Source organism: Oncorhynchus gorbuscha, linkage group LG24 (genome assembly GCF_021184085.1).
Source record: "Oncorhynchus gorbuscha isolate QuinsamMale2020 ecotype Even-year linkage group LG24, OgorEven_v1.0, whole genome shotgun sequence".
Classification (NCBI taxonomy): domain Eukaryota; kingdom Metazoa; phylum Chordata; class Actinopteri; order Salmoniformes; family Salmonidae; genus Oncorhynchus; species Oncorhynchus gorbuscha.
In genome coordinates, this window is record NC_060196.1 from 15365654 (window position 1) to 15387156 (window position 21503).

At 42.5% G+C, this 21503-nt stretch overlaps 3 protein-coding genes across 5 annotated transcripts; 1 reads left to right on the forward strand and 2 right to left on the reverse strand.

The window, feature by feature from the left end:
* Positions 1–1711: 1711 nt before the first annotated feature.
* LOC124013342 (aryl hydrocarbon receptor interacting protein) lies at positions 1712–7358 on the reverse strand. Of its 2 annotated transcripts, XM_046327626.1 has the most exons (7): positions 7204–7358; positions 5349–5531; positions 4937–5125; positions 4304–4480; positions 3926–4067; positions 3363–3595; positions 1712–2975 (listed from the first exon to the last, which is right to left on the reverse strand). In XM_046327626.1, the coding sequence occupies exons 1-7, from the start codon at positions 7300–7302 to the stop codon at positions 2970–2972; spliced, it is 1029 nt and encodes a 342-aa protein (XP_046183582.1). In that variant the 5' UTR covers positions 7303–7358; the 3' UTR covers positions 1712–2969. The 2 variants fall into 2 exon arrangements, with proteins under 2 accessions (XP_046183582.1, XP_046183584.1); XM_046327628.1 differs by lacking the exon at positions 1712–2975 and having other exon boundaries at positions 3922–4067.
* Positions 7359–7775: 417 nt separating this feature from the next.
* LOC124012739 (transmembrane protein 134-like) lies at positions 7776–15347 on the reverse strand. 2 transcript variants are annotated; one of them, XM_046326655.1, is made up of 8 exons: positions 15248–15347; positions 9701–9964; positions 9547–9614; positions 9324–9410; positions 9104–9180; positions 8622–8666; positions 8453–8506; positions 7776–8124 (listed from the first exon to the last, which is right to left on the reverse strand). In XM_046326655.1, exons 2-8 carry the CDS (start codon positions 9911–9913, stop codon positions 8042–8044), a joined length of 627 nt encoding a protein of 208 aa, XP_046182611.1. In that variant the 5' UTR covers positions 9914–9964; positions 15248–15347; the 3' UTR covers positions 7776–8041. The 2 variants fall into 2 exon arrangements, with proteins under 2 accessions (XP_046182611.1, XP_046182610.1); XM_046326654.1 differs by lacking the exon at positions 15248–15347 and adding an exon at positions 10609–10778.
* Positions 14762–19611, forward strand: LOC124012738 (plasma protease C1 inhibitor-like). The gene is made up of 10 exons (XM_046326653.1): positions 14762–14928; positions 15286–15333; positions 15719–16007; positions 16487–16810; positions 16967–17182; positions 17421–17564; positions 17714–17914; positions 18185–18324; positions 18428–18650; positions 19050–19611. The coding sequence occupies exons 2-10, from the start codon at positions 15286–15288 to the stop codon at positions 19295–19297; spliced, it is 1833 nt and encodes a 610-aa protein (XP_046182609.1). The 5' UTR covers positions 14762–14928; the 3' UTR covers positions 19298–19611.
* Positions 19612–21503: the final 1892 nt, after the last annotated feature.

Consider the following 21503-nt stretch of genomic DNA (forward strand, 5'->3'; position numbering starts at 1 on the left):
GAGGTAATGTCTGGAGTGCAATGCGTGGGATGGTAAACACATGATTAACATGTTTGATGCCATTTAGTTTGCTCTGTTCCAGCCATTATTATGACCCGTCCTCCCCTTAGCAGTCTCCTGTGATGTAGTGCCTGTAGAAAGTCTACACGCCCTTGAACTTTTCACATTTTGTTGACAGTGCCTCAGTTTCATGCATTTAAAATAAGGATTTTCCCCACATATCTACACCCCATATTCCACACATTTTAAGGAAGAATTGTGTGTTTCGAAGAATATAATTGGATAAGTCACCACCCCTGAGTTAACTTGGTGGAAGCACCTTTGGAAGCAATTACAGCTGTGAGTCAGTTGGGATAGGTCTCTACCAACTTTGCACACCTAAATTTGACAATGTCTGACCATTCTTTACAAAACTACAAGCTCTGTCAAGTTGTTTGGGGAGCGTTGGACAGAACTCTGAGTCATGCCACACATTTTTGATTGGATTTAGGTCTGGGCTTTGACTGGGCCACTTAAGGACTTGACCTTTTTATTCTTCAGTCCCAGGTTTAGCTATCTGGCAGAGGGCAGCAGGTTTTCCTCAAGGACTTTTCTGTGCTTTTATTTTCTGTTCTGTCCCAATAAGTCCCTGACGATGAGAAACATCCCCATAACATGATGCTGCCACCACCACCGTGTTTGGTCTGCGACAAATGTAACACTGCATTTAGGCCTAAAAGTTACATTTTAGTCAGACCACATACTTCCAACCTGATTCAAGGTGTGCTTCTTTGAGTAATGGCTTCCTTCTTGCCACCCTACGATACATGACATTTGTGGGGTGCTTGGGATATTGTCACATGCACACTGACCAGTCTTGGCCATAAAAGCCTGCTGCTCTTTCACATCGGTCTCTAGGTAGCCTCGCTGATCAGTCTCTTATTTTTAACCTTTATTTAACTAGGCAAGTCAGTTAAGAACAAATTCTTATTTTCAATGACGGCCTAGTGGGTTGACTGCCTTGTTCAGGGGCAGAACAACAGATTTGTACCTTGTCAGCTCGGGGATTCAATCTTGCAACCTTTCGGTTACTAGTCCAATGCTCTAACCACTAGGCTATGCTGCCATCCAGATTGGAGGGCAGCCTGATCTAGGCAGGGTCTTGGTGGTGCCATACACCTTTCACGTATTAATAATCGTCTTGACCGTGCTCCAAGGGATATTCAAGAGGCCTTTGAAATATTTTTATACCCATCCTCTGTTCTGTACCCGGAGTTCATTTGAAAGCTCACGGTTGGGTGTTTGCTTTGCAATTCACCACCCTGGGGAGCCTACAGGAATGGCTAAATGTATCCTGAAATCATGTGAATCACTACAATTTAAACACAGGTGGAGGCAAATTAATTTGGTGTGTGAAGGTGATTTGGGATCGCTAGTACAAGGGACGTGGACACTTGTCCAACTAAGCTATCAGTTCACAATTTCTTTTGATTAAAAAAAAACATTTTTGACTTGGAAGTTGTGGGGAAGGATGTGAAGATCAGTGGATAAAAAAACATTGTTTTAATTCCAGGCTATAAAGCAACAAAAGGTGAACATTTCAAAAGGGGATGTAGACTTTCTATAGGGACTGTGTGTGTGTGTGTGTGTGTGTGGAGATCTTGATGAAGGGGGTGAGCGTGCTCACACGCAAGCATGGGGTCACGGGTGGGTACCACTACAAACACACGAGTAAGAGTTACACCTCTTTATTTGGCTTCTCAGTCATAACATAACAGCAAAAGACGGCTGCAAAAAGCACTCCTGGCTGTCCCGGCGTAGACATTATATAGAAGGCATGATAAGTAGCCTGGTTAAATCAGATTGAACACTGCTCACCAATGAAAACAATATAGAGTGTAGCATTTACTCTGCTTCAACCAGGCTAGGTAAGAACACCCATTTCATACAACTGACACTTGAGTCAAGTCATGGTGACCCTTAGATGCAATTTTCACAAATACAAGGGACAAATTAGTTAAATGCTGGTATGACGAGCTGTGTCATTCGTTTGATGTGCAAGCCTATGAAAATGGGCCCTACAGAAGAGGCTCTCGACCTTCCAGTTGATGCTTGCCAGTGAGACATCGCCCCGGTTTCATTACCATCTCTAACCCTTCAGTGACTATTGGAGGCCTGGAAGGAGTAGTCTAAAAATCAAGCCTCCGCTTTCACCTATCTATATTGCCTTCGTCTATACAGTCGTTTCAGTTCGTTGAACACAGGAATGAGCTAGGGGCCAAAAATGATGGCCACTATCCCAACTACACTCACTGATGCCAATGACTTGGGCAAATCATTAGCTCTGTTCGACTGACCAAAAGGCAAGTGGCGTTGGGGGTGATGGTTGAGTTGAGGGCAAAATGTCCTAGCTTAAAATATACAGGACTCCAAAGACAGATTAGCAAATGAAATGTAATACAGTAATAATAACATAACAATAATAGATACAAGTGAAGATAAGGAGTAAATAACGTGGATAGTCATATATAGAACATTAATAAGGGTAAATGAGAAAGGGGTGAACACGAGGGATATGGTGGAGACTGCTCTCGTGTCCATACATATCATATATCTTGTGATTGTCTCCGAAGTTGATGTCCCAGTCATACTGCCAGAAGTGGAGGATCTCCTGCGTATTCCTGTGCTTTCCTGTGTGTGATGTAAATGGCTGTTTGCAGTAGGGGGAGAGCTGAACATTTGAAAGTCTGTTGGTGTGGAGGTTACATTTGTGTGGGTGTGTAATGTCATTCTACGAATGATAAGTGAATCTAGATGGAGAATATGTGCCATGCGAGTGGCGTGTGGGTTTTGTGAGGGCATCCCGAAAGTGATGTTTCATGGGGGAACTGAATATGGCTTTGATGTGTGGATAAAACTAAACGTGTCAGCAATGTGTCCACAAATGCTCCTCCTCTCTTCTTTATAACAAAAATAAACATCTTCTTAATTCAACCCTAAAAGAGGGCATAACAGTTTTAGACATTCAAAAAGTACAACATTACAGAATTAGTAATTCAACACTAATAAGGGATGAAATAGTGCCAATTTAAAAATACATCAATTAGTGTAAAGACAGATGGATTGTTAATTTCACTAGTAAAAGAAAGGGTAGATATTTTCCTCACACCGGGTAATCTGATTCTAGATCTGGGAAAAGCACTCAAATAGCGTTCATGTATGACTGCTGATATAGATTAGTTTGGCCTTTTAGATTATAATCAATATAGATTATATGGACGGGGGGAGGGCCTGATCCTACGTAAGCACTCCTACTCTAAGATGCTGTTTTAATATGGGCCCAGATTCTAAGAGAAACTTCTAGAAGGTACTCGGCTACTCACCGTGGTAGCGGTGGCCGGGGCGTTGCTGTCGTAGCTGAACAGACTCTTGTAGCGGCCCTTCTCCTCCTTCTCCTTGGAGCGGATCCTCTCCTCCATGGCCCTCAGCTCCTTAGCCACCGAGGGCCCCAGCGACGGGTCCAGCTCCACCACCTTGGCAAAGTCGGCCCGCGCCTCCGTCTCGTTCCACACAGCCGCGTGGGCCTTGGCCCGCTTGAAGTAGGCCTTCACGTTGTCTGTGGGGGTGGGAGGCAAGAGTGTGTCAATGGGAAAGAGACTGGTGTGTTCAAATGTTAAGTTTACACACATTTAAGTTGAGCAGCTGGTAGTAAGCAATAACAGATCAAAAGGACGTGTCATTCACTAGCAACAAGCCTGCTGTAGACCGATAAAACAGAACAGCAAAAGTAACACATTTTTTTAAAGGGATTGCCTTAAGTAATGACAGTGCGGCAACAAATTACACATTCGCTTTCAGAGCATAGCTTATTGTTATGTGAATTCAGCATATTCACTTGATCCTAAGGCAGGGCTACACCTGAATGATTCATAAGTTTGTGACTCACCCTCGTATTTGGAGAGGATGGAGGAGCAGTGGTCCAGCACCTCGTAGTACTGACCCTGGATCAGCTGACACTGGCAATAGTTCAGCATCAGGGGCGTGATCATGAGGTCCAGCTTGATCCACCCCTCATCGCCTGGACGCTCCTGATTGGAGGAGGGGCCAAGGATTGGGAGGAGTTAGAAGACTAGCCACTTATTTAGTGGGGTTAAGATGTTCTACAGACAGGGAATGCATAGATCTGCTTGTCATGTCAAATGAGAATGGCTAGTTATCTCAACTAAATGAAAAGCATTTGTCTGAAGTGCTCTAAATGTTACCCTATTAAATAAAAATACCTCCAAAAAGCATGGGGACCAGGTTTGAAGTCAGAAAGGTTTACCTTCATCTGCAGGTTCTTCAGACAGGCGATGGCGTTGTGGTACTTCTCAGCCGCTTCCTTCACGTCGCCCTTCTTGTACAGGGCGTTACCCTCCACGTGGATCTGAGGCACCACCTCCAGCTTCTCGTCGTCCGTCATCGCCCAGATGTCCAATCTGAACGAGCCGGGCGTCAAAACCTGGGAGAGAGGCGTCAGTCGTATTATTCAGTCAACATGTATTTATGCAGTGAACTGACAGAGGCATGAGTGCTACTTGGGTGATAAAAGGGTTAGAAAACATTTTGATGTTGTGCTTTTAACAAAAACTGTTGTCAGAAAATGCTTTTACAGTAACCAGGCTTCGAGCCCCAAAGAGCAAGCAGTAGCACAGTGGCAAAGGAAAAACTCTCAAGGACATAAACGTTGAAAGCAAGGGAGCCATCCTCCTCGATGTCGTGGTCGAAGGTCAGAGTTCATTTAACCATCTAGGTGAGACAGATGTCCATTTACTTAATGCCCCGAGCAAGGAAGATGCTTTGCTCTAAGAAATACGCAGTAGCACCGTGGCAAGGAAAATTCCCTGGATGGAAATATAGAAACCTTGAGAGGAACCAGACTCAGCACATGGAGATGAAATAAGCCCCCCCCCCTCACCTCCATGAGCTCCAGGGTGAAGACCAGGGGCTGAGGGTTGGCCTGGAGCTTGTCGAGGTCACAGTGGCCCAGGGAGTGGTGTGAGTGGATCTGAGCAATGCCACAGCAGTGTCTCTGGCCCTCCAGGGGGTCCTTCCCTGCACTGATGTTCCTCAGGGACTGGGACACCAGCGGGTACAGGGCTGTATGCTGCAGGGAGAGAAAGAGAAGGAAAGAGGATGGTTACATTACATTCACTGGGACAAATTGAGGGACTGGTGGTTATGAAAGTACAATTAAGGCAGTTCTCTAAAACAATTAACAAAACATATTGACAAACCCTGTCAAATTCCATAACGGTCAATGTTTTTGCCACACATTGTATGTGTCTGTAAATCCATCCAAGTCAACCATATTAAGATGAGCAACCCACCTTGACGTCACATGTGAAATCTGCCACCTCTCCCTCCCTCATGGTGGCAATGACTCGCTCCCACACGGCCAGCTTGAACTTCTTCCCCAAGATGAGTTCCATGGGCTTGCTCCGGCCCCCCATGGTCCTGGAGTCATCCAGCACTGTGCCATCGCACAAGCTGGAACGGTAGTGAAATATCACCTGTTAGAAAATTGAGGGGATAGAATGGAGAACGGGTATTACACAAGTGGATAAATCATGTAATATACTGAACAGAAATGCAATATGTAAAGTGTCCCATGTTTCATGAGCTGAAATAAAAGATCCCAGAAATTGTCCATATGCACAAAAAGTGTTTTTCTCTAAAAAGTTAAATACAAATGTGTTTACATCCTTGTTAGTGAGCATTTCTCCTTTGTCAAGATAATCCATTCCCCTGAGAGGTGTGGCATATCAAGAAGCTGATTAAACAGCATGATCATTATACAGGTGCACCTTGTGCTGGGGACAATACAAGGACACTAAAATGTGCAGTTTTGTCACACAACACAATGCCAAAGATGTCAAGGCACTACCCTCTGTAGTGCCTTACAGTCAGATGCCGAGCAGTTGCCATACCAGGCAGTGATGCAACCGGTCAAGATGCTCTCGATGGTGCAGCTGTAAAAATTGAGGATCTGGGGACCCATGCCAAATCTTTTCAGTCTCCTGAGGAAAAGGTGTTGTTGTGCTCTCTTCACGACTGTCTTGGTGTGTTTGGACCATGATAGTTTGTTGGTGATGTGGACACGAAGGAATTTGAAACTCGTGACCCGCTCCACTACAGCCCCGTCGATGTTAATGGGGGCCTGTTCGGCCTGCCTTTTCCCGTAGTCCACGATGTCCCAGTTCTTCAATGGCCTGCAATACTCAGACATTTCACTCATTGAGCATGTTTTGGATGCTCTGGATTGATGTGTACGACAGCGTTTTCCAGTTCCCACCAATATCCAGCAACTTTGCACAGCCATTGAAGAGTGGGTTAACATTCCACAGGCCACAATCAACAGCCTATATGCAAAGGAGATGTGTCGTGCTGCATGAGGCAAATGGTGGTCACACCAAATACTAAATGGTTTAAAAATTAAAAATAAAGTAATGTTATCAGTGCCCAACATACTCAAATCTATATTCCCAGTCATGTGAAATCCATAGATTCAGGCCAAATTCATGTATTTCAATTGACTGGATTTCCTTATATGAACATGACATGCATTGTATTGATGAAACAGGGTTTTTTCTGTTTTGTAACAGTAAAATGTGTAGTCTCTACATAATCACTTCCCAGCAGGCAGAACATTGTTATATACAAACGTTGGTCAATAAATGCCGATAAGAGTGAGCTGGTGAAAGGTTTATAATGCATGTCTTTCACAGATTAAAAAAACTCCACATAAAAAGAAATTCGCGATTTTATCAACAGGAAAAGAGGCAGAAATTCACACTGCTTATCCAACAATACTGTCGATCATGCCGAATATCCAATTAAAACGTATAACTAATGTTTACCGACCAATAAGAGACGAACATAAATGAAAATGTGTCCATCCTGTAAAAGCCCCGCCCTCTTACAGTTTCACCAAGACAATTATCGTTTTTGCTCCAACAATTACTTGTTAGCTGATAATTTCTGTAAATAACAAACTAGAACTCTGTCTACCAGAATGAACTAATATACGGTAATGTATGCGTCACCTCTGAACATGTAAAACCTCGATAATTACGCTCCATGCTAACGTTAGCAGCTAGCTAATAATGCTAACCAATTTAGCCAGCCATACGCATACAAAGCTACTCTTTGAACGTGGATTAAATGCAGTATTTTATAACTCACCTTGGTCCCATCAGGAAACGTTGACAGATCTCCTTTGCCAGGACTGATCACTTTCTTCTGAATGCCTTCTGCGAGTAGCTTGGTAGCCAGTTCCTCCATCCTTGTTTCCCCGAGTGTCAAAAAGCAGCCGATTGCCTATCTTCGGGAGCTCGAGAGAAACCAACACATACATTGACGTCACTGCTGACGGCTAGGGACTTCAAGCAGTTTTGTGATTAGATTACCTTCTACCAGTTGAATGTGATTGTCCATGGATTATTTTTCACCACTCTTCTCCAACATTGATGTTGTTAAATTTTTCCTACATACCAACATAATGCTTTTCAAAAGCTTATTGTAGCCAAAAATCTGATTATTGGATACTCTTTGCACAGCTACACACAAGCGCAAATACTCATCCCATTCATTAAAATCTGGGATATGCGGCCCCACCAACTACATCAGAAAAATACCTAATACTTGATCGATAAGTTTGGCACCAAGAGCATAACAGCCATCCTAAAATGCCCATACTGTTCGCATTGCATTACTGCAACACCAGCGCTAACAAACACTGACTCATGGAGACCTTCTAAAAGTAATATACAAAAGAAAAACGTTTATTGTAGTTTCACAGTCATTATTTACTCATGAGACATGACAAACAGGGCAAATCAGACTCCCTTCTCTTATTGAGGCACAAAGTAGTGGTTGAGTCCGTAGTAGTGGTCAGTATAAAGACAGGGTAAAAAGGTTTTACAAAATAAGAAAAAACATCCATGGAACAATATCTTTCTGTTACATAATTGAAAAAAGTATGATTCTGGAAATTGGACAAAAAAAAGTGTAGTGCAATAGGTCATTTTTCAAAATAGGGCAAGTAGAAGAACTTGAAGCCTCTTCTTCCCCGAACCGCACAGCTGATGTAAATCACATGGTACACTGAGGGAGAAGGAGAGAAAACAATAACCACACTGTTTTAATAATTTCTGTAGTAAATATATGAAGGTATAGTAGGCCATCATTGTAAAATAATAATGTGTTCTTAACTTCAAATGAAAATAGTAATGCACATGTTGCCTGTACGTTATTTCATCTGCAGATTACTTGTATCAACATACAGTGACAAGTATGTGACAGTGGGGACTCCTACAGACCATTACACTGTCCAGACATTATGATTAAAAAGACAGGAGAAAAGCATGAAAGACGTGTGAAACATAAAATACATTGGACAACACAACCAAGTCAAGGTAAAGTAGCTATATACCCCCAGGAATGAAGAGAAGAAATCCAGGGACGAAGAAAATGGCACTTGAGACCCCTGTGGAAAAGGTCAAAGATCAAGTTGTCAAAGCCCACAGTAAAAGACAACCAACCAAGAACAGACATCTTCACTGATTTGTGACAACACACCCCACATTAACTGAGTCTCTTACCTGCATCCGGATTCAATTGTATTACGACACCAGTGAAAATGAGAGCTGAGAGAAAGAAAACATGGAAATTGAATGAAAAGGCAATATCTCATGATAACTAACAGATATGAGAAGACAATGAGGAATTAATCTGAGTAAAAATTTGGGGCATGAATACATTACAATGGCTGACAATCGGTGGTAAAAAAAAACCAAGACATATCTATAAAATATAAAGCGCTGTACACAAACTAAATGTTCGACTGCAGTGTTCCCCAACCCATTCCTGGGCTCCGCGCAATTTTTTTTTGTAGCCTAGTAATAACACACACAATTCAATGTATCAGCAAACCTTTGGTTAGTTGAATCAAGTGTGTTAGTGCTGGGCTGATACAAAAGTGTGCACAACTTGCGCATTCCCCCAGGAATGGATTGGTGAAAAACACTGTTGCAGGAGAATCGTGGGAGGTGTCATTTCATTCAGCAGAGGTGGTGTGACTTACCGACTCCAGTGATGAGGAGAAGGAATGAAGCGAGGACCACTCTTCTGTTCTTCTTCACCAGAGGATGAGACGTCCATCTGAGGAAAACGTCAGGGTTTTTGTTAGTCGTTGTAGGTGATTGATGGTGTGTGAGTACATCCTTGATCTTATGCATTATTGTGGGCATGGTTCAGTGTAAATGCCTTCTTGTGAATTACTGTTTGTGTGCGTAGTTAAATACCCGCAGCACTGTGCAGAGAGCTGGGTGACAGAACTCAAGGTGCTGAACGACCACTGGGAGCTGCAGTAAGACAGAGTAGCAGGATCACTGAGGGGGAAAAAAATGGAATGTTATACATCTTTATTGATAACATAGAAAACAAGGAACACACATTAACATTTGAGTATGCCATTCTCATCTAGGTAATACCAGATGCAATCACAACACGCCAATGAAGACACACCTGATTTTGAATAAGTTATTGAAAGAGGCATTGCCATTGCTGCCTAAGACTTCTTCATTTTCCAGATTCTGTGCGAGCAGAGAGAGTAAAATGTTAGGTCACCACCACACATTACACCCTGGTATCACTTTGTGTGTGTATGATGGGGCATCACCTGGTACTTCAGACTACTGCTGTGGTCGGGGGAGCCAACCACAGCAGAGGCCGGGTGAGTCTGGGGTTTGGCAAAGGACAGGGTACCGAACGTCATCTCTCCCCCCTCTCTGTCTTTCTCTCGGCCCTTCCATCCTTCTTTCTCTCCATCTGACACCCCTTCGTCCTCTCCCTCCAGCACAAACGCGTCATCGATACTGAACTGCGTTGCCATAGCTGGCGGTTGCAAGTACTCACACCTTGCTGCTGCTTTGGTTGATATACACTGTGGGTTGAGGGGGAAATTCAGCAAACAATCAATGTACAAAAGCAGATTTTCTACCCAAGGGCAATATATGTGGACGTCAACATAGGGCTCTGATCTAGGCTAAACTAAAGTCATGGGTTAAGTGGATTCGTCTTGTGTTACCTGTTCGACATGTGTGAAATAGACATCATACAGACTTTGGATTAATTAGCCACATTGAAGTTTAGGCTGCATGTCGTTTTCAACATATAAAATTCTGCGATATTTATTTGATTTTTTTTCCATTCGTATTTGTAACGTTCATCTGAACGAAACAGATCTTGCGTAAATCTTTGATAAACCAAATTGTTTACAACTCCATTCACTGTACCCTCCAATCCTGCGATTTGCAAACACGTTTTTCGTAGATAAGGACATTAAGCGGCATACGTTACTAGTAACGTTATCCGTTTGAAAAACGTTATAAGTGGTAGAAATAACATAAACCAAAAACGTTGCTGACTAATAATCACAAATGCGTTTGTCGTTAATGTACATTATCTGAAGCTCTGATATAAATGACTGGAGACATTTAAAAGCAACTTTTAATAGCTACTTTAGCACTGTTGCTTTGTCTGCATTGTTTGGTTGCACTGCTCCGCTAACGGCTAGCAAATACTTACTCTTTTTCAGGCGATTTAACTTTGACTTTCCGTTTTCAAATAATTACATTATTTACTGTAAACTTTTGTTTGCAATATGTCATACAATCACAACACACCGACAGCAAAAACTTCCCAAAACTTTAGGCTTCGTATTTGCATCCGGTTCCGGATTGAACATGACTGAGTGAAAAGTTTGGGATTCTAATACACCCAGATGAAAAGACTCTACTAATCGATCACTGACTTGCAATGTCGATATATCATGTACTTGGGGTAAAAAGGTATTATCCACAAAATAACACATGCATGTGTATTTTCATTCGTTCATGTTATGTTTATAGCATAATAACAAGCGGCACACAGAAATATTAGATTGATGCATATTTGTAAAAATAAAAAATAATAAAAAACTTTATCAATGCTAGTCAAGCTGAATATACATAACTATGCAAAAAAATATGAAGATAAACTTTAAATCATAAACAGTAATAATACTGGAAATATATACTGAACAAAAAAAATAAATGCAACATGAAACAATTTCACTAATTTTACAGAGTTACAGTTGACATAAAGAAATCAGTAAATTGAAATAAACTCATTTTGACTTAATCTATGGATTTCACATGACTGGAAATACAGATATGAATCTGATGGTCATAGATACCTTCAAAAAAGGTAGGGGCGTGGATCGGTATTTGGTGTGACAACCACTTGCCTCGGGCATCTCCTTTGCATAGAGTTGATCAGGCTGTTGATTGTGGCCTGTGGAATGTTGTCCCACTCAACTACAATGTCTGTGCGAAGTTGCTGGATGTTGGCGGGAATACACTGTCGTACGTGTTGGTCCAGAGCATCCCAAACATGGTCAATGGGTGACATGTCTTGTTGAGTATGCAGGCCATGGAAGAACTAGTAAGTTACTCTAGAAATGACATTTTCAGCTTTAAGGAATTCTGTACAGATCCATGCAACATGGGGCCGTGCATTATCATGCTGAAACATGAGGTGATGGCGGCGGAAGAACGACAATGGGCCTCAGGATCTCGTAACGGTATCTCTGTGCCTTAAAGTTATCATTGATAAAATGCAGTTGTATTCGATGTCCGTAACTTATGTCTGCCCATACCATAACCCCACCGGGGGGCACTCTGTTCACAATGTTCACATCAGAAAACCGCTCACCCACATGACGCCACATACAGTTGAAGTCGGAAGTTTACATACACCTTAGCCAAATACAAGGCTAGGGGGCACTATTTTCACGTCAAGATGAAAAGTGTGCCCAAAGTAAACTGCCTGCTACTCAGGCCCAGAAGCTAGGATATGCATATAATTGGTAAATTTGGATAAAAAACACTCTAAAGTGTCTAAAACTGTTACAAATATGTCTGTGAGTCAAACAGAACTTATTTGCCAGGCGAAACCCCGAGGACAAACCATCCAGGAATTTTCTTTTTTGAGGTCACTCTCTTTTCAATGGGTTTTCTATGTGGATCTAGATTTCTAAGGCACTTGCTTGCAGTTCCTATCGCTTCCACTGGATGTCAACAGTCTTTAAAAATCGGTTGATGTTTTTCTTTTTAATGAAGAAGTAGCCCTGTTCAGAACGAGGGTCAAGTTTAGTGTACTGTTGTGAAAGCTTGCTCCACTTTGTTTTCGTCCTGTATTGAACACAGATTATCTCGTCTTACATTTGATTGATTATTTCCATTTAAAAATACCTAAAGTTGCTTGAAATGTTTGGATCAAGATTACACGCACTCAATCAATCAATCTACAAATTATATTAGATCATTTGTAGTCATGTTGTGCGAGTTGGAACCAATGTATTTTCTGATTCAAACGTGCCAAATAAATAGACATTTTGGAGATATAACGACGGAATTTATCAAACAAAAGGACCATTTGTGATGTTTAATGGACATATTGGAGTGCCAACATTAGAAGATCTTCAAAGGTAAGGCATGAATTATATCATTATTTCTGACTGTGGCTGGATTAATTAACAAGAAGTTCATCTTTAAACCGATGTATAACATTTGTATGATTCATTAATTATTATTATTAGTATTTCTGTTATTGAATTTGGCGCTCTGCTATTTCACTGGGTGAAGGGATCACTAAGAAGTTGAAACTCAGTTTTTCACAATTTAATCCAAGTAAAAAAATCCCTGTTTAAGGTCAGTTTGGATCACCACTTTATTTTAATAATGTGAAACGTCAGAATAAAAGTAGAGAGAATGATTTATTTCAGCTTTTGTTTCTTTCTTCACATTCCCAGTGGGTCAGAAGTTTACATACACTCAATTAGTATTTGGTAGCATTGCCTTTAAATCGTTTAACTTGGGTCAAACATTTTGGATTGCCTTCCACAAGCTTCCCACAATAGGTTGGATGAATTTTGGCCCATTCCCCCTGACAGAGCTGGTGTAACTGAGTCAGGTTTGTTGGCCTCCTTGCTCGCACATGCTTTTTCAGTTCTGCCCACAAATGTTCTACAGAATTTGAGGTCAGGGCTTTGTGATGGCCACTCCAATACCTTGGCTTTGTTGTCCTTAAGACATTTTGCCACAATTTTGGAAGTATGCTTGGGGTCATTGTCCATTTGGAAGACCCATTTGTGACCAAGCTTTAACTTCCTGACTGATGTCTTGAGATGTTGCTTCAATAAATTCACATAATTTTCGTGCCTCATGATGCCATCTATTTTGTGAAGTGCACCAGTCCCGCCTGCATCAAAGCACCCCCAAAACATCATGCTGCCAACCCCGTGCTTCACTGTTGGGATGGTGTTCTTCGGCCTTTGTCCTCCAAACATAATGATGGTCATTATGGCCAAACAGTTCAATTTTTGTTTGTCCCCATGTGCAGTTGCAAAGCATAATATGTCATTTTTTACGGCGGTTTTGGAGCAGTGGCGTCTTCCTTGCTGAGCGGCCTTTCAGGTTGTGTCGATATAGGTCTCGTTTTACTGTGGATATAGATACTTTGTACCTGTTTCGTCCAGAATCTTCCCAATGTCCTTTGCTGTTATTCTGGGATTGAATTGCACTTTTCTCACAAAAGCACGTTAATCTCTAGGAGACAGAAGGCCTCTCCTTACAGAGTGGTATGACGGCTGCGTGGTCCCATGGTGTTTATACTTGCGAACTATTGTTTGTACAGATGAACGTGGTACGCCTTCAGGTGTTGGAAATTGCTCCCAAGGATGAACCAGACTTGAGGAGGTCTGCAATATTTTGTCTGAAGTCTTGGCTCATTTCTTTTGATTTTCCAATGATGTCAAGCAAAGAGGCACTTAGTTTGAAGGTAGGCCTAGAAATACATCCACAGGAACACCTCCAATTGACTCATATGTTGTCAAATAGCCTATCAGAAGCTTCTAAAGCCATGACATCATTTTCTGGACTTTTCCAAGCTGTTTAAAGGCACAGTCAACTGAGTGTATGTAAACTTCTGACCCATTGGAATTGTGATGCAGTGACATAATATGTCAGTAATCAAATTTTGGAAAAATTACTTGTGTCATGCCCAAAGTAGATGTCCTAAATGACTTGCCAAAACTTTAGTTTGTTAACAAGACATTTGTGGAGTGGTTGAAAAACAAGTTTTAATGACTCCAACCTAAGTGTTTGTACATTTCCGACTTCAACTGTACGTGGTCTGCGGTTGAGGCCGGTTGGATGTACTGCCAAAATCTTTTAAATAATATTGGAGGTGGCTTATGGAAGAGAAATGCAAATCAAATTATGCCAACAGCTCTGGTGGACATCAATACTTGACATCTGTGGCATTGTGTTGTGTGACAAAACTGCACATTTTAGAGTGTCCTTTTAGTATCCCCAGCACAAGGTGCACCTGTGTAAAGATCATGCTGTTTAATCAGCTTCTTGACATGCCACATCTGTCAAGTGGATGGATTATCTTGGCAAAGGAGAAATGTTCACTATCAGGGATGTAAACAAATATCTACAAAACATTTCAGAGAAATAAGCCTCTGCGTATGGAACATTTCATTTTCTTTTATTTCAGCTCGTGAAACATGCGTTTATATTTTTGTTCAGTGTGTATGGGAGCTTTTGCCAAATAACCATGTGATTTTCGGTACATCAACCCGTACAAAGTGCAAACACACAAGACCACTAATCAAACAATAAACAGATAAGTCATTCGTTTTGGAGAGAGCAGGGAGGGGAAGGACACACACATGCTGAATACAAGCAGTAGATGAACCCACGCATTAGGACGTGAACCCCTTTTTTCCCCCAGTAGAGAAAATATATTGTCCTCCTTGGCCTATTTCTGATGCTGTAATATTTGCAAGTGACCTGCAGTGTGAGTACACTTTTTTTAGATGCCTTTCGAAAGATCTACCGATGACTCAATCATGATAGGCCTACTGTTATAAGGATGTCATGGTTAGTTACTCTAGAAATAATATTTCTGATATTGTTTGTCTATGTTGTTATAACTGCAAATACTATGTCTAATACTTTGCTTGTTGCACTGAGAAATAAGGCATAGGGGTGAATGGCCCACCGGATTAGGAAAGAATGTGTGAATATGTGCCAAACGAAGCTTACTTTTTGTGTTCTATTGATTTTTTCCATTTCCACTGCCCCTTTGCCCGCAATGTCCCGCCATCCCTTCCTACCTCTTCTCTCCCCCTCTATCTTTCTTCATCTTCCCTAGATGAAGATTTCAGTCCTGTCAGGCGTCTCCCTCCTGCTCGTCTTTGAGGTAAACACAAAGAGCCAGTTTCCTGGAGAATGATTAAACACACTCTTGGTCTGAAAAGCATGCTAAATAGAGAATCTCTGTTGAAAATGCTTTTTACTCCCGGGTTACAAAGAGTAGGATTTCTGTTTTACATCATAATGAAATATGCTATGATAATATGGACAGGGCAGACCTGTCGCTAGATCAGCAGTTCTACTCTAAGACACTTTTTGAATTCGGGCCCAGGAGTGTAGGCGTAAATCTGGTTCTGGAAAAACTGGCTAATTTTGAATTGTAATATTAATCCCTATTTTTTTAGGACAAATGCTAATGTAGCACAGACACCTCATGTACCTTACAGTCTCCACCTTCTTGTTTGGTTGTCCTTCTCTGTCTCTCGATCCAGCTTTTCTCTTCCTCCGTTGGGGTCCTGCATGGTGTACCTGGCTCCACCCTGGTCATCCCATGTCTCCCTGGCCAAAAACAACAAAGCTTTGCTGGGGCTAAGATCACCTGGAAATACAATGACTCGCTGGTTCCAGACTACCCAGAATCCTCAGAGCAACTCAAGCTCTCCCCGGATGGCTTCTTTCTGGAAATCTCTCCTGTCAGTGTAGCCAACGAGGGGGAATATGAATGTGTGATCAAGCAGAATGATATGGAGTGGCAAAAAGTGCACATAGTCCAGGTTGATGGTGAGGACCCATCTTGCCACCTATTTTCATCACAACTGCCTGTGACGTGATGTAGGCCTTTCTTGAAATAGACACTCGGCTTGTGGTTTTTACACCCAACTTTATTGAAAAAACAATCATGTTACAAGTTAAACTCAATCACCGGTTCACTTTGCATTATTTGTGTAAAGTGTGCATACATTTTTATACTTAGGAATGAATCTTTGAGTCCATGTTGAGGAGAGAAACAGGACGACAACTTGAGCAGAGGGTTTAGATCACAATGAGTAAGGCATTTAGTCAATTTAAACATACAACCCCATAATTTCACTCTATTCAAAGATTGCAATTGTTAAAAACTGGTGAAATATGGGGCAATCGTTTTTGTTGCAGTTGAGCAAACTTTACAGGTCAGCAAACATTGCATTCATTTTGAGGTTGGCTCCAGAAATCAACTCTACTGTTGTGCTGTCTTTCATCTTGGTGTCTATCCCCTCCAGTGTCCAGCAGCTACATTCTCAAGGTAAACGAAGGGTCCACTGTGAATTTACCTTGTGAACGCCCACCATCCAGCAATGACCAAGTCCATTGGTACAGATATGATAAAGTAATGAGGAACTGCACACGGAAGCAGTTGAATCCTGCAGACACTGGAGAAATGGAGGATGGTGACAGACTAGAATGGCTTTTTGGCCCCTTTGAAAAAGATGTGACAATAACACTTTATGCGGTCAAAATGGAGGATGCCGGCATGTACTACTGTGAGACAGCTGAGGAGGGCAGAGACCGCCGCAACTTGAATACAATTGAGCTAATTGTGGAAGGTACGTTCTAACCTTCTAACCTTCTATTACGCGCTCAAACTTTTTCCTATATATATACACACACACACGTTTGTTAAATTGGTGTAATTCACAAATGTAACATCAATTGGTTACGGATAGCCATAAATTATAATATTAGTTTGACATTTCTTTTAGCCGTGCCCACCGTTCTTCCTTACTCCTGCGTTGGGTTCATGACCCCCTGGGAATCGTGTCAAGACGAGACCAGCAGGTCGTGGGAGGCCATGCTAAAAGAATCCCTCAATGAGTTCTCCATGAAGCTTTATGCTCATCTCAGCCAATCGCAGCCCATGAAAAACCTGCTCTTCTCTCCAATCAGTATCAGCGGGGTGTTAACCCACCTGTTACTAGGTAAGAAAGAGAGGGTGGGGTTTCTTTAAAATGGAACATGGGGAGGGGTTGTCCAAGTGCACTCATACTCTAGACCTCAGTTTTTTTTAATGAAGCAACATTCTTGATATAAACTCTTAATGTGTGAATAATAGACTCATATGGAGCCAAGTAAAATACATACTGTATCATTTTCTCTCTCTCTCTCTCTCTCTCTCTCTCTCTCTCTCTCTCTCTCTCTCTCTCTCTCTCTCATTAGGTGCTCGTGGCAAGACAAGGAGAGACATGGAGACAGCTCTCTGTCTGTCTCACGACTTCTTCTGCGTTCATTCCGAGATGAAGAAACTGAAGCTGAAACTTCAGGACACACTGAAGATGGCCTCTCAGATCTATTACAACCCCAGTACTACCAGAGCACAATTAGTACTCATGATAATTATAACTTATTCTCCAGCTATAATTTCGAATTCTCGTCGTATATTGTCAATTTAATCATGAGTCGCAGACACCCCTTAACTCACTCTCCCACATTCCCTCTCTCTCCCACCTCAGACATGAAGTTGAGTGAGTCCTTTACCAACCAATCCATGCAGTTCTACGGTGCGGATCCAGTCAAATTGACCAATAGTAGTGAGGTAAACGTGGAAATGATCAACAGTTGGGTGGCGAAGCAGACAAATAATAAAATAAAAGAGCTGGTCAACTCTGTTCCCGCCCACACCGAACTGGTACTCAATGCTGTGTATTTCAATGGTCTGTGTATTTCAATGGTCAGTGTGTGTGTGTGTGTGTGTGTGTGTGTGTGTGTGTGTGTGTGTGTGTGTGTGTGTGTGTGTGTGTGTGTGTGTGTGTGTGTGTGTGTGTGTGTGTGTGTGTGTGTGTGTGTGTGTGTGTGTGTGTGTGTGTGTGTGTGTGTGTGATCAAAGTAAGCCCTTGGTAAGCACCGATGCTCTATCTATCTGATAGACTTCATCCTATCTTTGCGGATATGGAGTTTGTGGATTGAAAACATATCTGTTTTAGGTCAATGGAAGATGAAATTTGATGCAAAATCCAATAAGTCTCCATTTGTGAAACTGAATGGTGATACTGTGAAGGTGCCTGTCCTCTACAGTGCCAAATACAAATTGGCTATGCAATACGTCCCAGCACTGATGGCACAGGTAACCATTTTGATTACATACTCCCACACCTACATGCATAGATACACTATAGGCAGTCACACACACAATCTACATAACGTTCTGACCTTGTCGTCACCCGTAGGTGGCGATGTTCCCTCTCTCTGGCGAAAGTAGCCTGTTCATCCTGCTCCCGCCCACTGCCAAGCTCTCTGACCTGCAATTGGTGGAGGGGAAGATGACGGACAGGGCAGTGAGCCAGATGGTGGAGCAGATGAATCAAGTGTCTCCCCAGGCCACCGAGGTCACTCTGCCCAAAATCAAACTGGACGTCCGGACCGAGATGAACACCCTGCTAAGGAAAATAGGTCTGTCTGTATGGATGTCATGTCTGTGTCTATCTGTCTGTCTTTTAGCTTACCTGCTGCCTGACTGCAACACTTTTGTTGCCTTTTGTTGTATCCACCTGATTCAATTCATCACCAAGCCCTTGATTGGTTGAACTAGGTGTTTGTGCTTGGGTACTACAAACATGTGCATGACCAGATGCAGGAATGGATTTCCCCAGGTCGTTCTAAGTCAACCTACAGCAACAAAACAAATTCAAATCATTTATATAACTCTGGCTTTTCTTGATTTGCCTCTCTCACTTCTCTCCCTCCCTTTCTTCGATCTCCCTCTATCCTTCCCCGTTTCCCTTCTGGCCCTCTTCAATCTCCTTCTCCATGTCCGCCTCCTCTTAATCCCCCACCTCTTTCTTCCCTTAGGTTTGTCGGAGCTGTTCGACAGCGCCAACCTGTGTGGCCTCTACCCCGACAACGAGTTGCTGCTGACGGACGCCCGCCACCGGGCCTTCCTCTCCCTGACGGAGCAAGGTGTGGAGGCTGGTGCGGCCACTTCCCTCTCTTTCTCCCGCTCCTTCTCTTCCTTCTCAGCCCTCAGGCCCTTCCTGATGATACTGTGGAGCGACCAGGCCAAGGCCCCACTGTTCGTGGGCCGAGTGACCGAGCCGTGAGAGAAGGAGGTAGAGAGAGACGGAGCGAGAGTAGCATGCATAAAGAAAAAGCCATGTTTGCAAAGGACAAGGACATTTGCAATAATATTAGCAGTATTACTTCATTGAGAGATTGTGCTTTTTGACGATACTGTACATTTAATCATCAGTACGTTTCATCATATAATATAAATCGATACAGACTCGTTATAATGACATGTTCATTGTAACTTCGTAGAATGACAATCAAAGTGTTTTAACATAAATGCTTGCGAGGGCTCGCTGTAGGTTGTCACAAAATAAATGACTTATCAAAGAATAAAAGGTAACATCTCTCCACGTGGTATGGAAATCTTTTTTTGGACAAATGTGCCATTTAAATCACTCTTCTGTCCAAAAACGTACACAGTAAGCCAGTCAAATGGGTTCAGTTTATTTTGAGAAGTAGTTCCACAAAGTCACCACAGAATGGCAATCACACCGTATGTTCCACATAGTGATAGACAGTACAGGATGTCCGTGAGTACACAGGGATGCTGTAACAATAGTCCTCCCCCTCCACCCTGTCTCTCCATTCCATTAATGTCATTAAAGGAAGACAATGTCAATATCTATGACGATAAAGGTTTTAAAGCAACGGCAGAACCGAGAAAAGCATCAAATTGAGCAAGTTACCCGGAATAATCCCTTATTTCTTTCTTACAAACAGTAAATTACAAACCAACGAGTACACAGCAGCGATGATAGCTGTACCAGATTTGATTGATGATACCATATCAATGATATCAACCATAAAGAAATTGGCATTGATTAATGTTAGCTACAATGTTAGTTACATATGCATATACAGTGGGGAGAACACGTATTTGATACACTGCCGATTTTGCAGGTTTTCCTACTTACAAAGCATGTAGAGGTCTGTACTTTTTATCATTGGTACACTTCAACTGTGAGAGAGACGGAATCTAAAACAAAAATACAGAAAATCACATTGTATGATTTTTAAGTAAATAATTTGCATTGTATTGCATGACATAAGTATTTGATCACCTACCAACCAGTAACAATTCCGGCTCTCACAGGCCTGTTAGTTTTTCTTTAAGAATACCTCCTGTTCTCCACCTGTATTAACTGCAACTGTTTGAACTCGTTACCTGTATAAAAGACACCTGTCCACACACTCAAACAGACTCCAACCTCTCCACAATGGCCAAGACCAGAGAGCTGTGTAAGGACATCAGGAATAAAATTGTAGACCTGCACAAGGCAGGGATGGGCTACAGGACAATAGGCAAGCAGCTTGGTGAGAAGGCAACAACTGTTGGCGCAATTATTCGAAAATGGAAGAAGTTCAAGATGACGGTCAATCACCCTCGGTCTGGGGCTCCATGCAAGATCACACCATGTGGGGCATCAATGATCATGAGGAAGGTGAGGGATCAGCCCAGATCTACACAGCAGGACCTGGTCAATGACCTGAAGAGAGCTGGGACCACAGTCTCAAAGAAAACCATTAGTAACACACTGCGCCGCGATGGATTAAACTCTTGCAGCGCACGCAAGGTCCCCCTGCTCAAGCCAGGGCATGTCCAGGCCCTTCTGAAGTTTGCCAATGGCCATCTGAATGATCCAGAGGAGGAATGGGAGAAGATCATGTGGTCTGATGAGACAAAAATAGAGCTTTTTGATCTAAACTCCACTCGTCGTGTTTGGAGGAAGAAGAAGGATGAGTACAACCCCAAGAACACAATCCCAACTGTGAAGCATGGAGGTGGAAACATCATTCTTTGGGGATGCTTTTCTAAAAAGGGGACAGGACGACTGCACCGTATTGAGGGGAGGATGGATGGGGCCGTGTATCGCAAGATCTTGGCCAACAACTGCCTTCCCTCAGTAAGAGCATTGAAGATGGGTAGTAGCTGGGTCTTCCAGCATGACAACGACTCAAAACACACAGCCAGGGCAACTAAGGAGTGGCTCCGTAAGAAGCATCTCAAGGTCCTGGAGTGGCCTAGCCAGTCTCCAGACCTGAACCGAATAGAACATCTTTGGAGGGAGCTGAAAGTCCCTATTGCCCAGCGACAGCCCCGAAACCTGAAGGATCTGGAGAAGGTCTGTATGGAGGAGTGGGCAAAAATCCCTGCTGCAGTGTGTGCAAACCTTGTCAAGAACTACAGGAAATGTATGATCTCCGTATTTGAAAAACAAAGGTTTCTGTACCAAATAT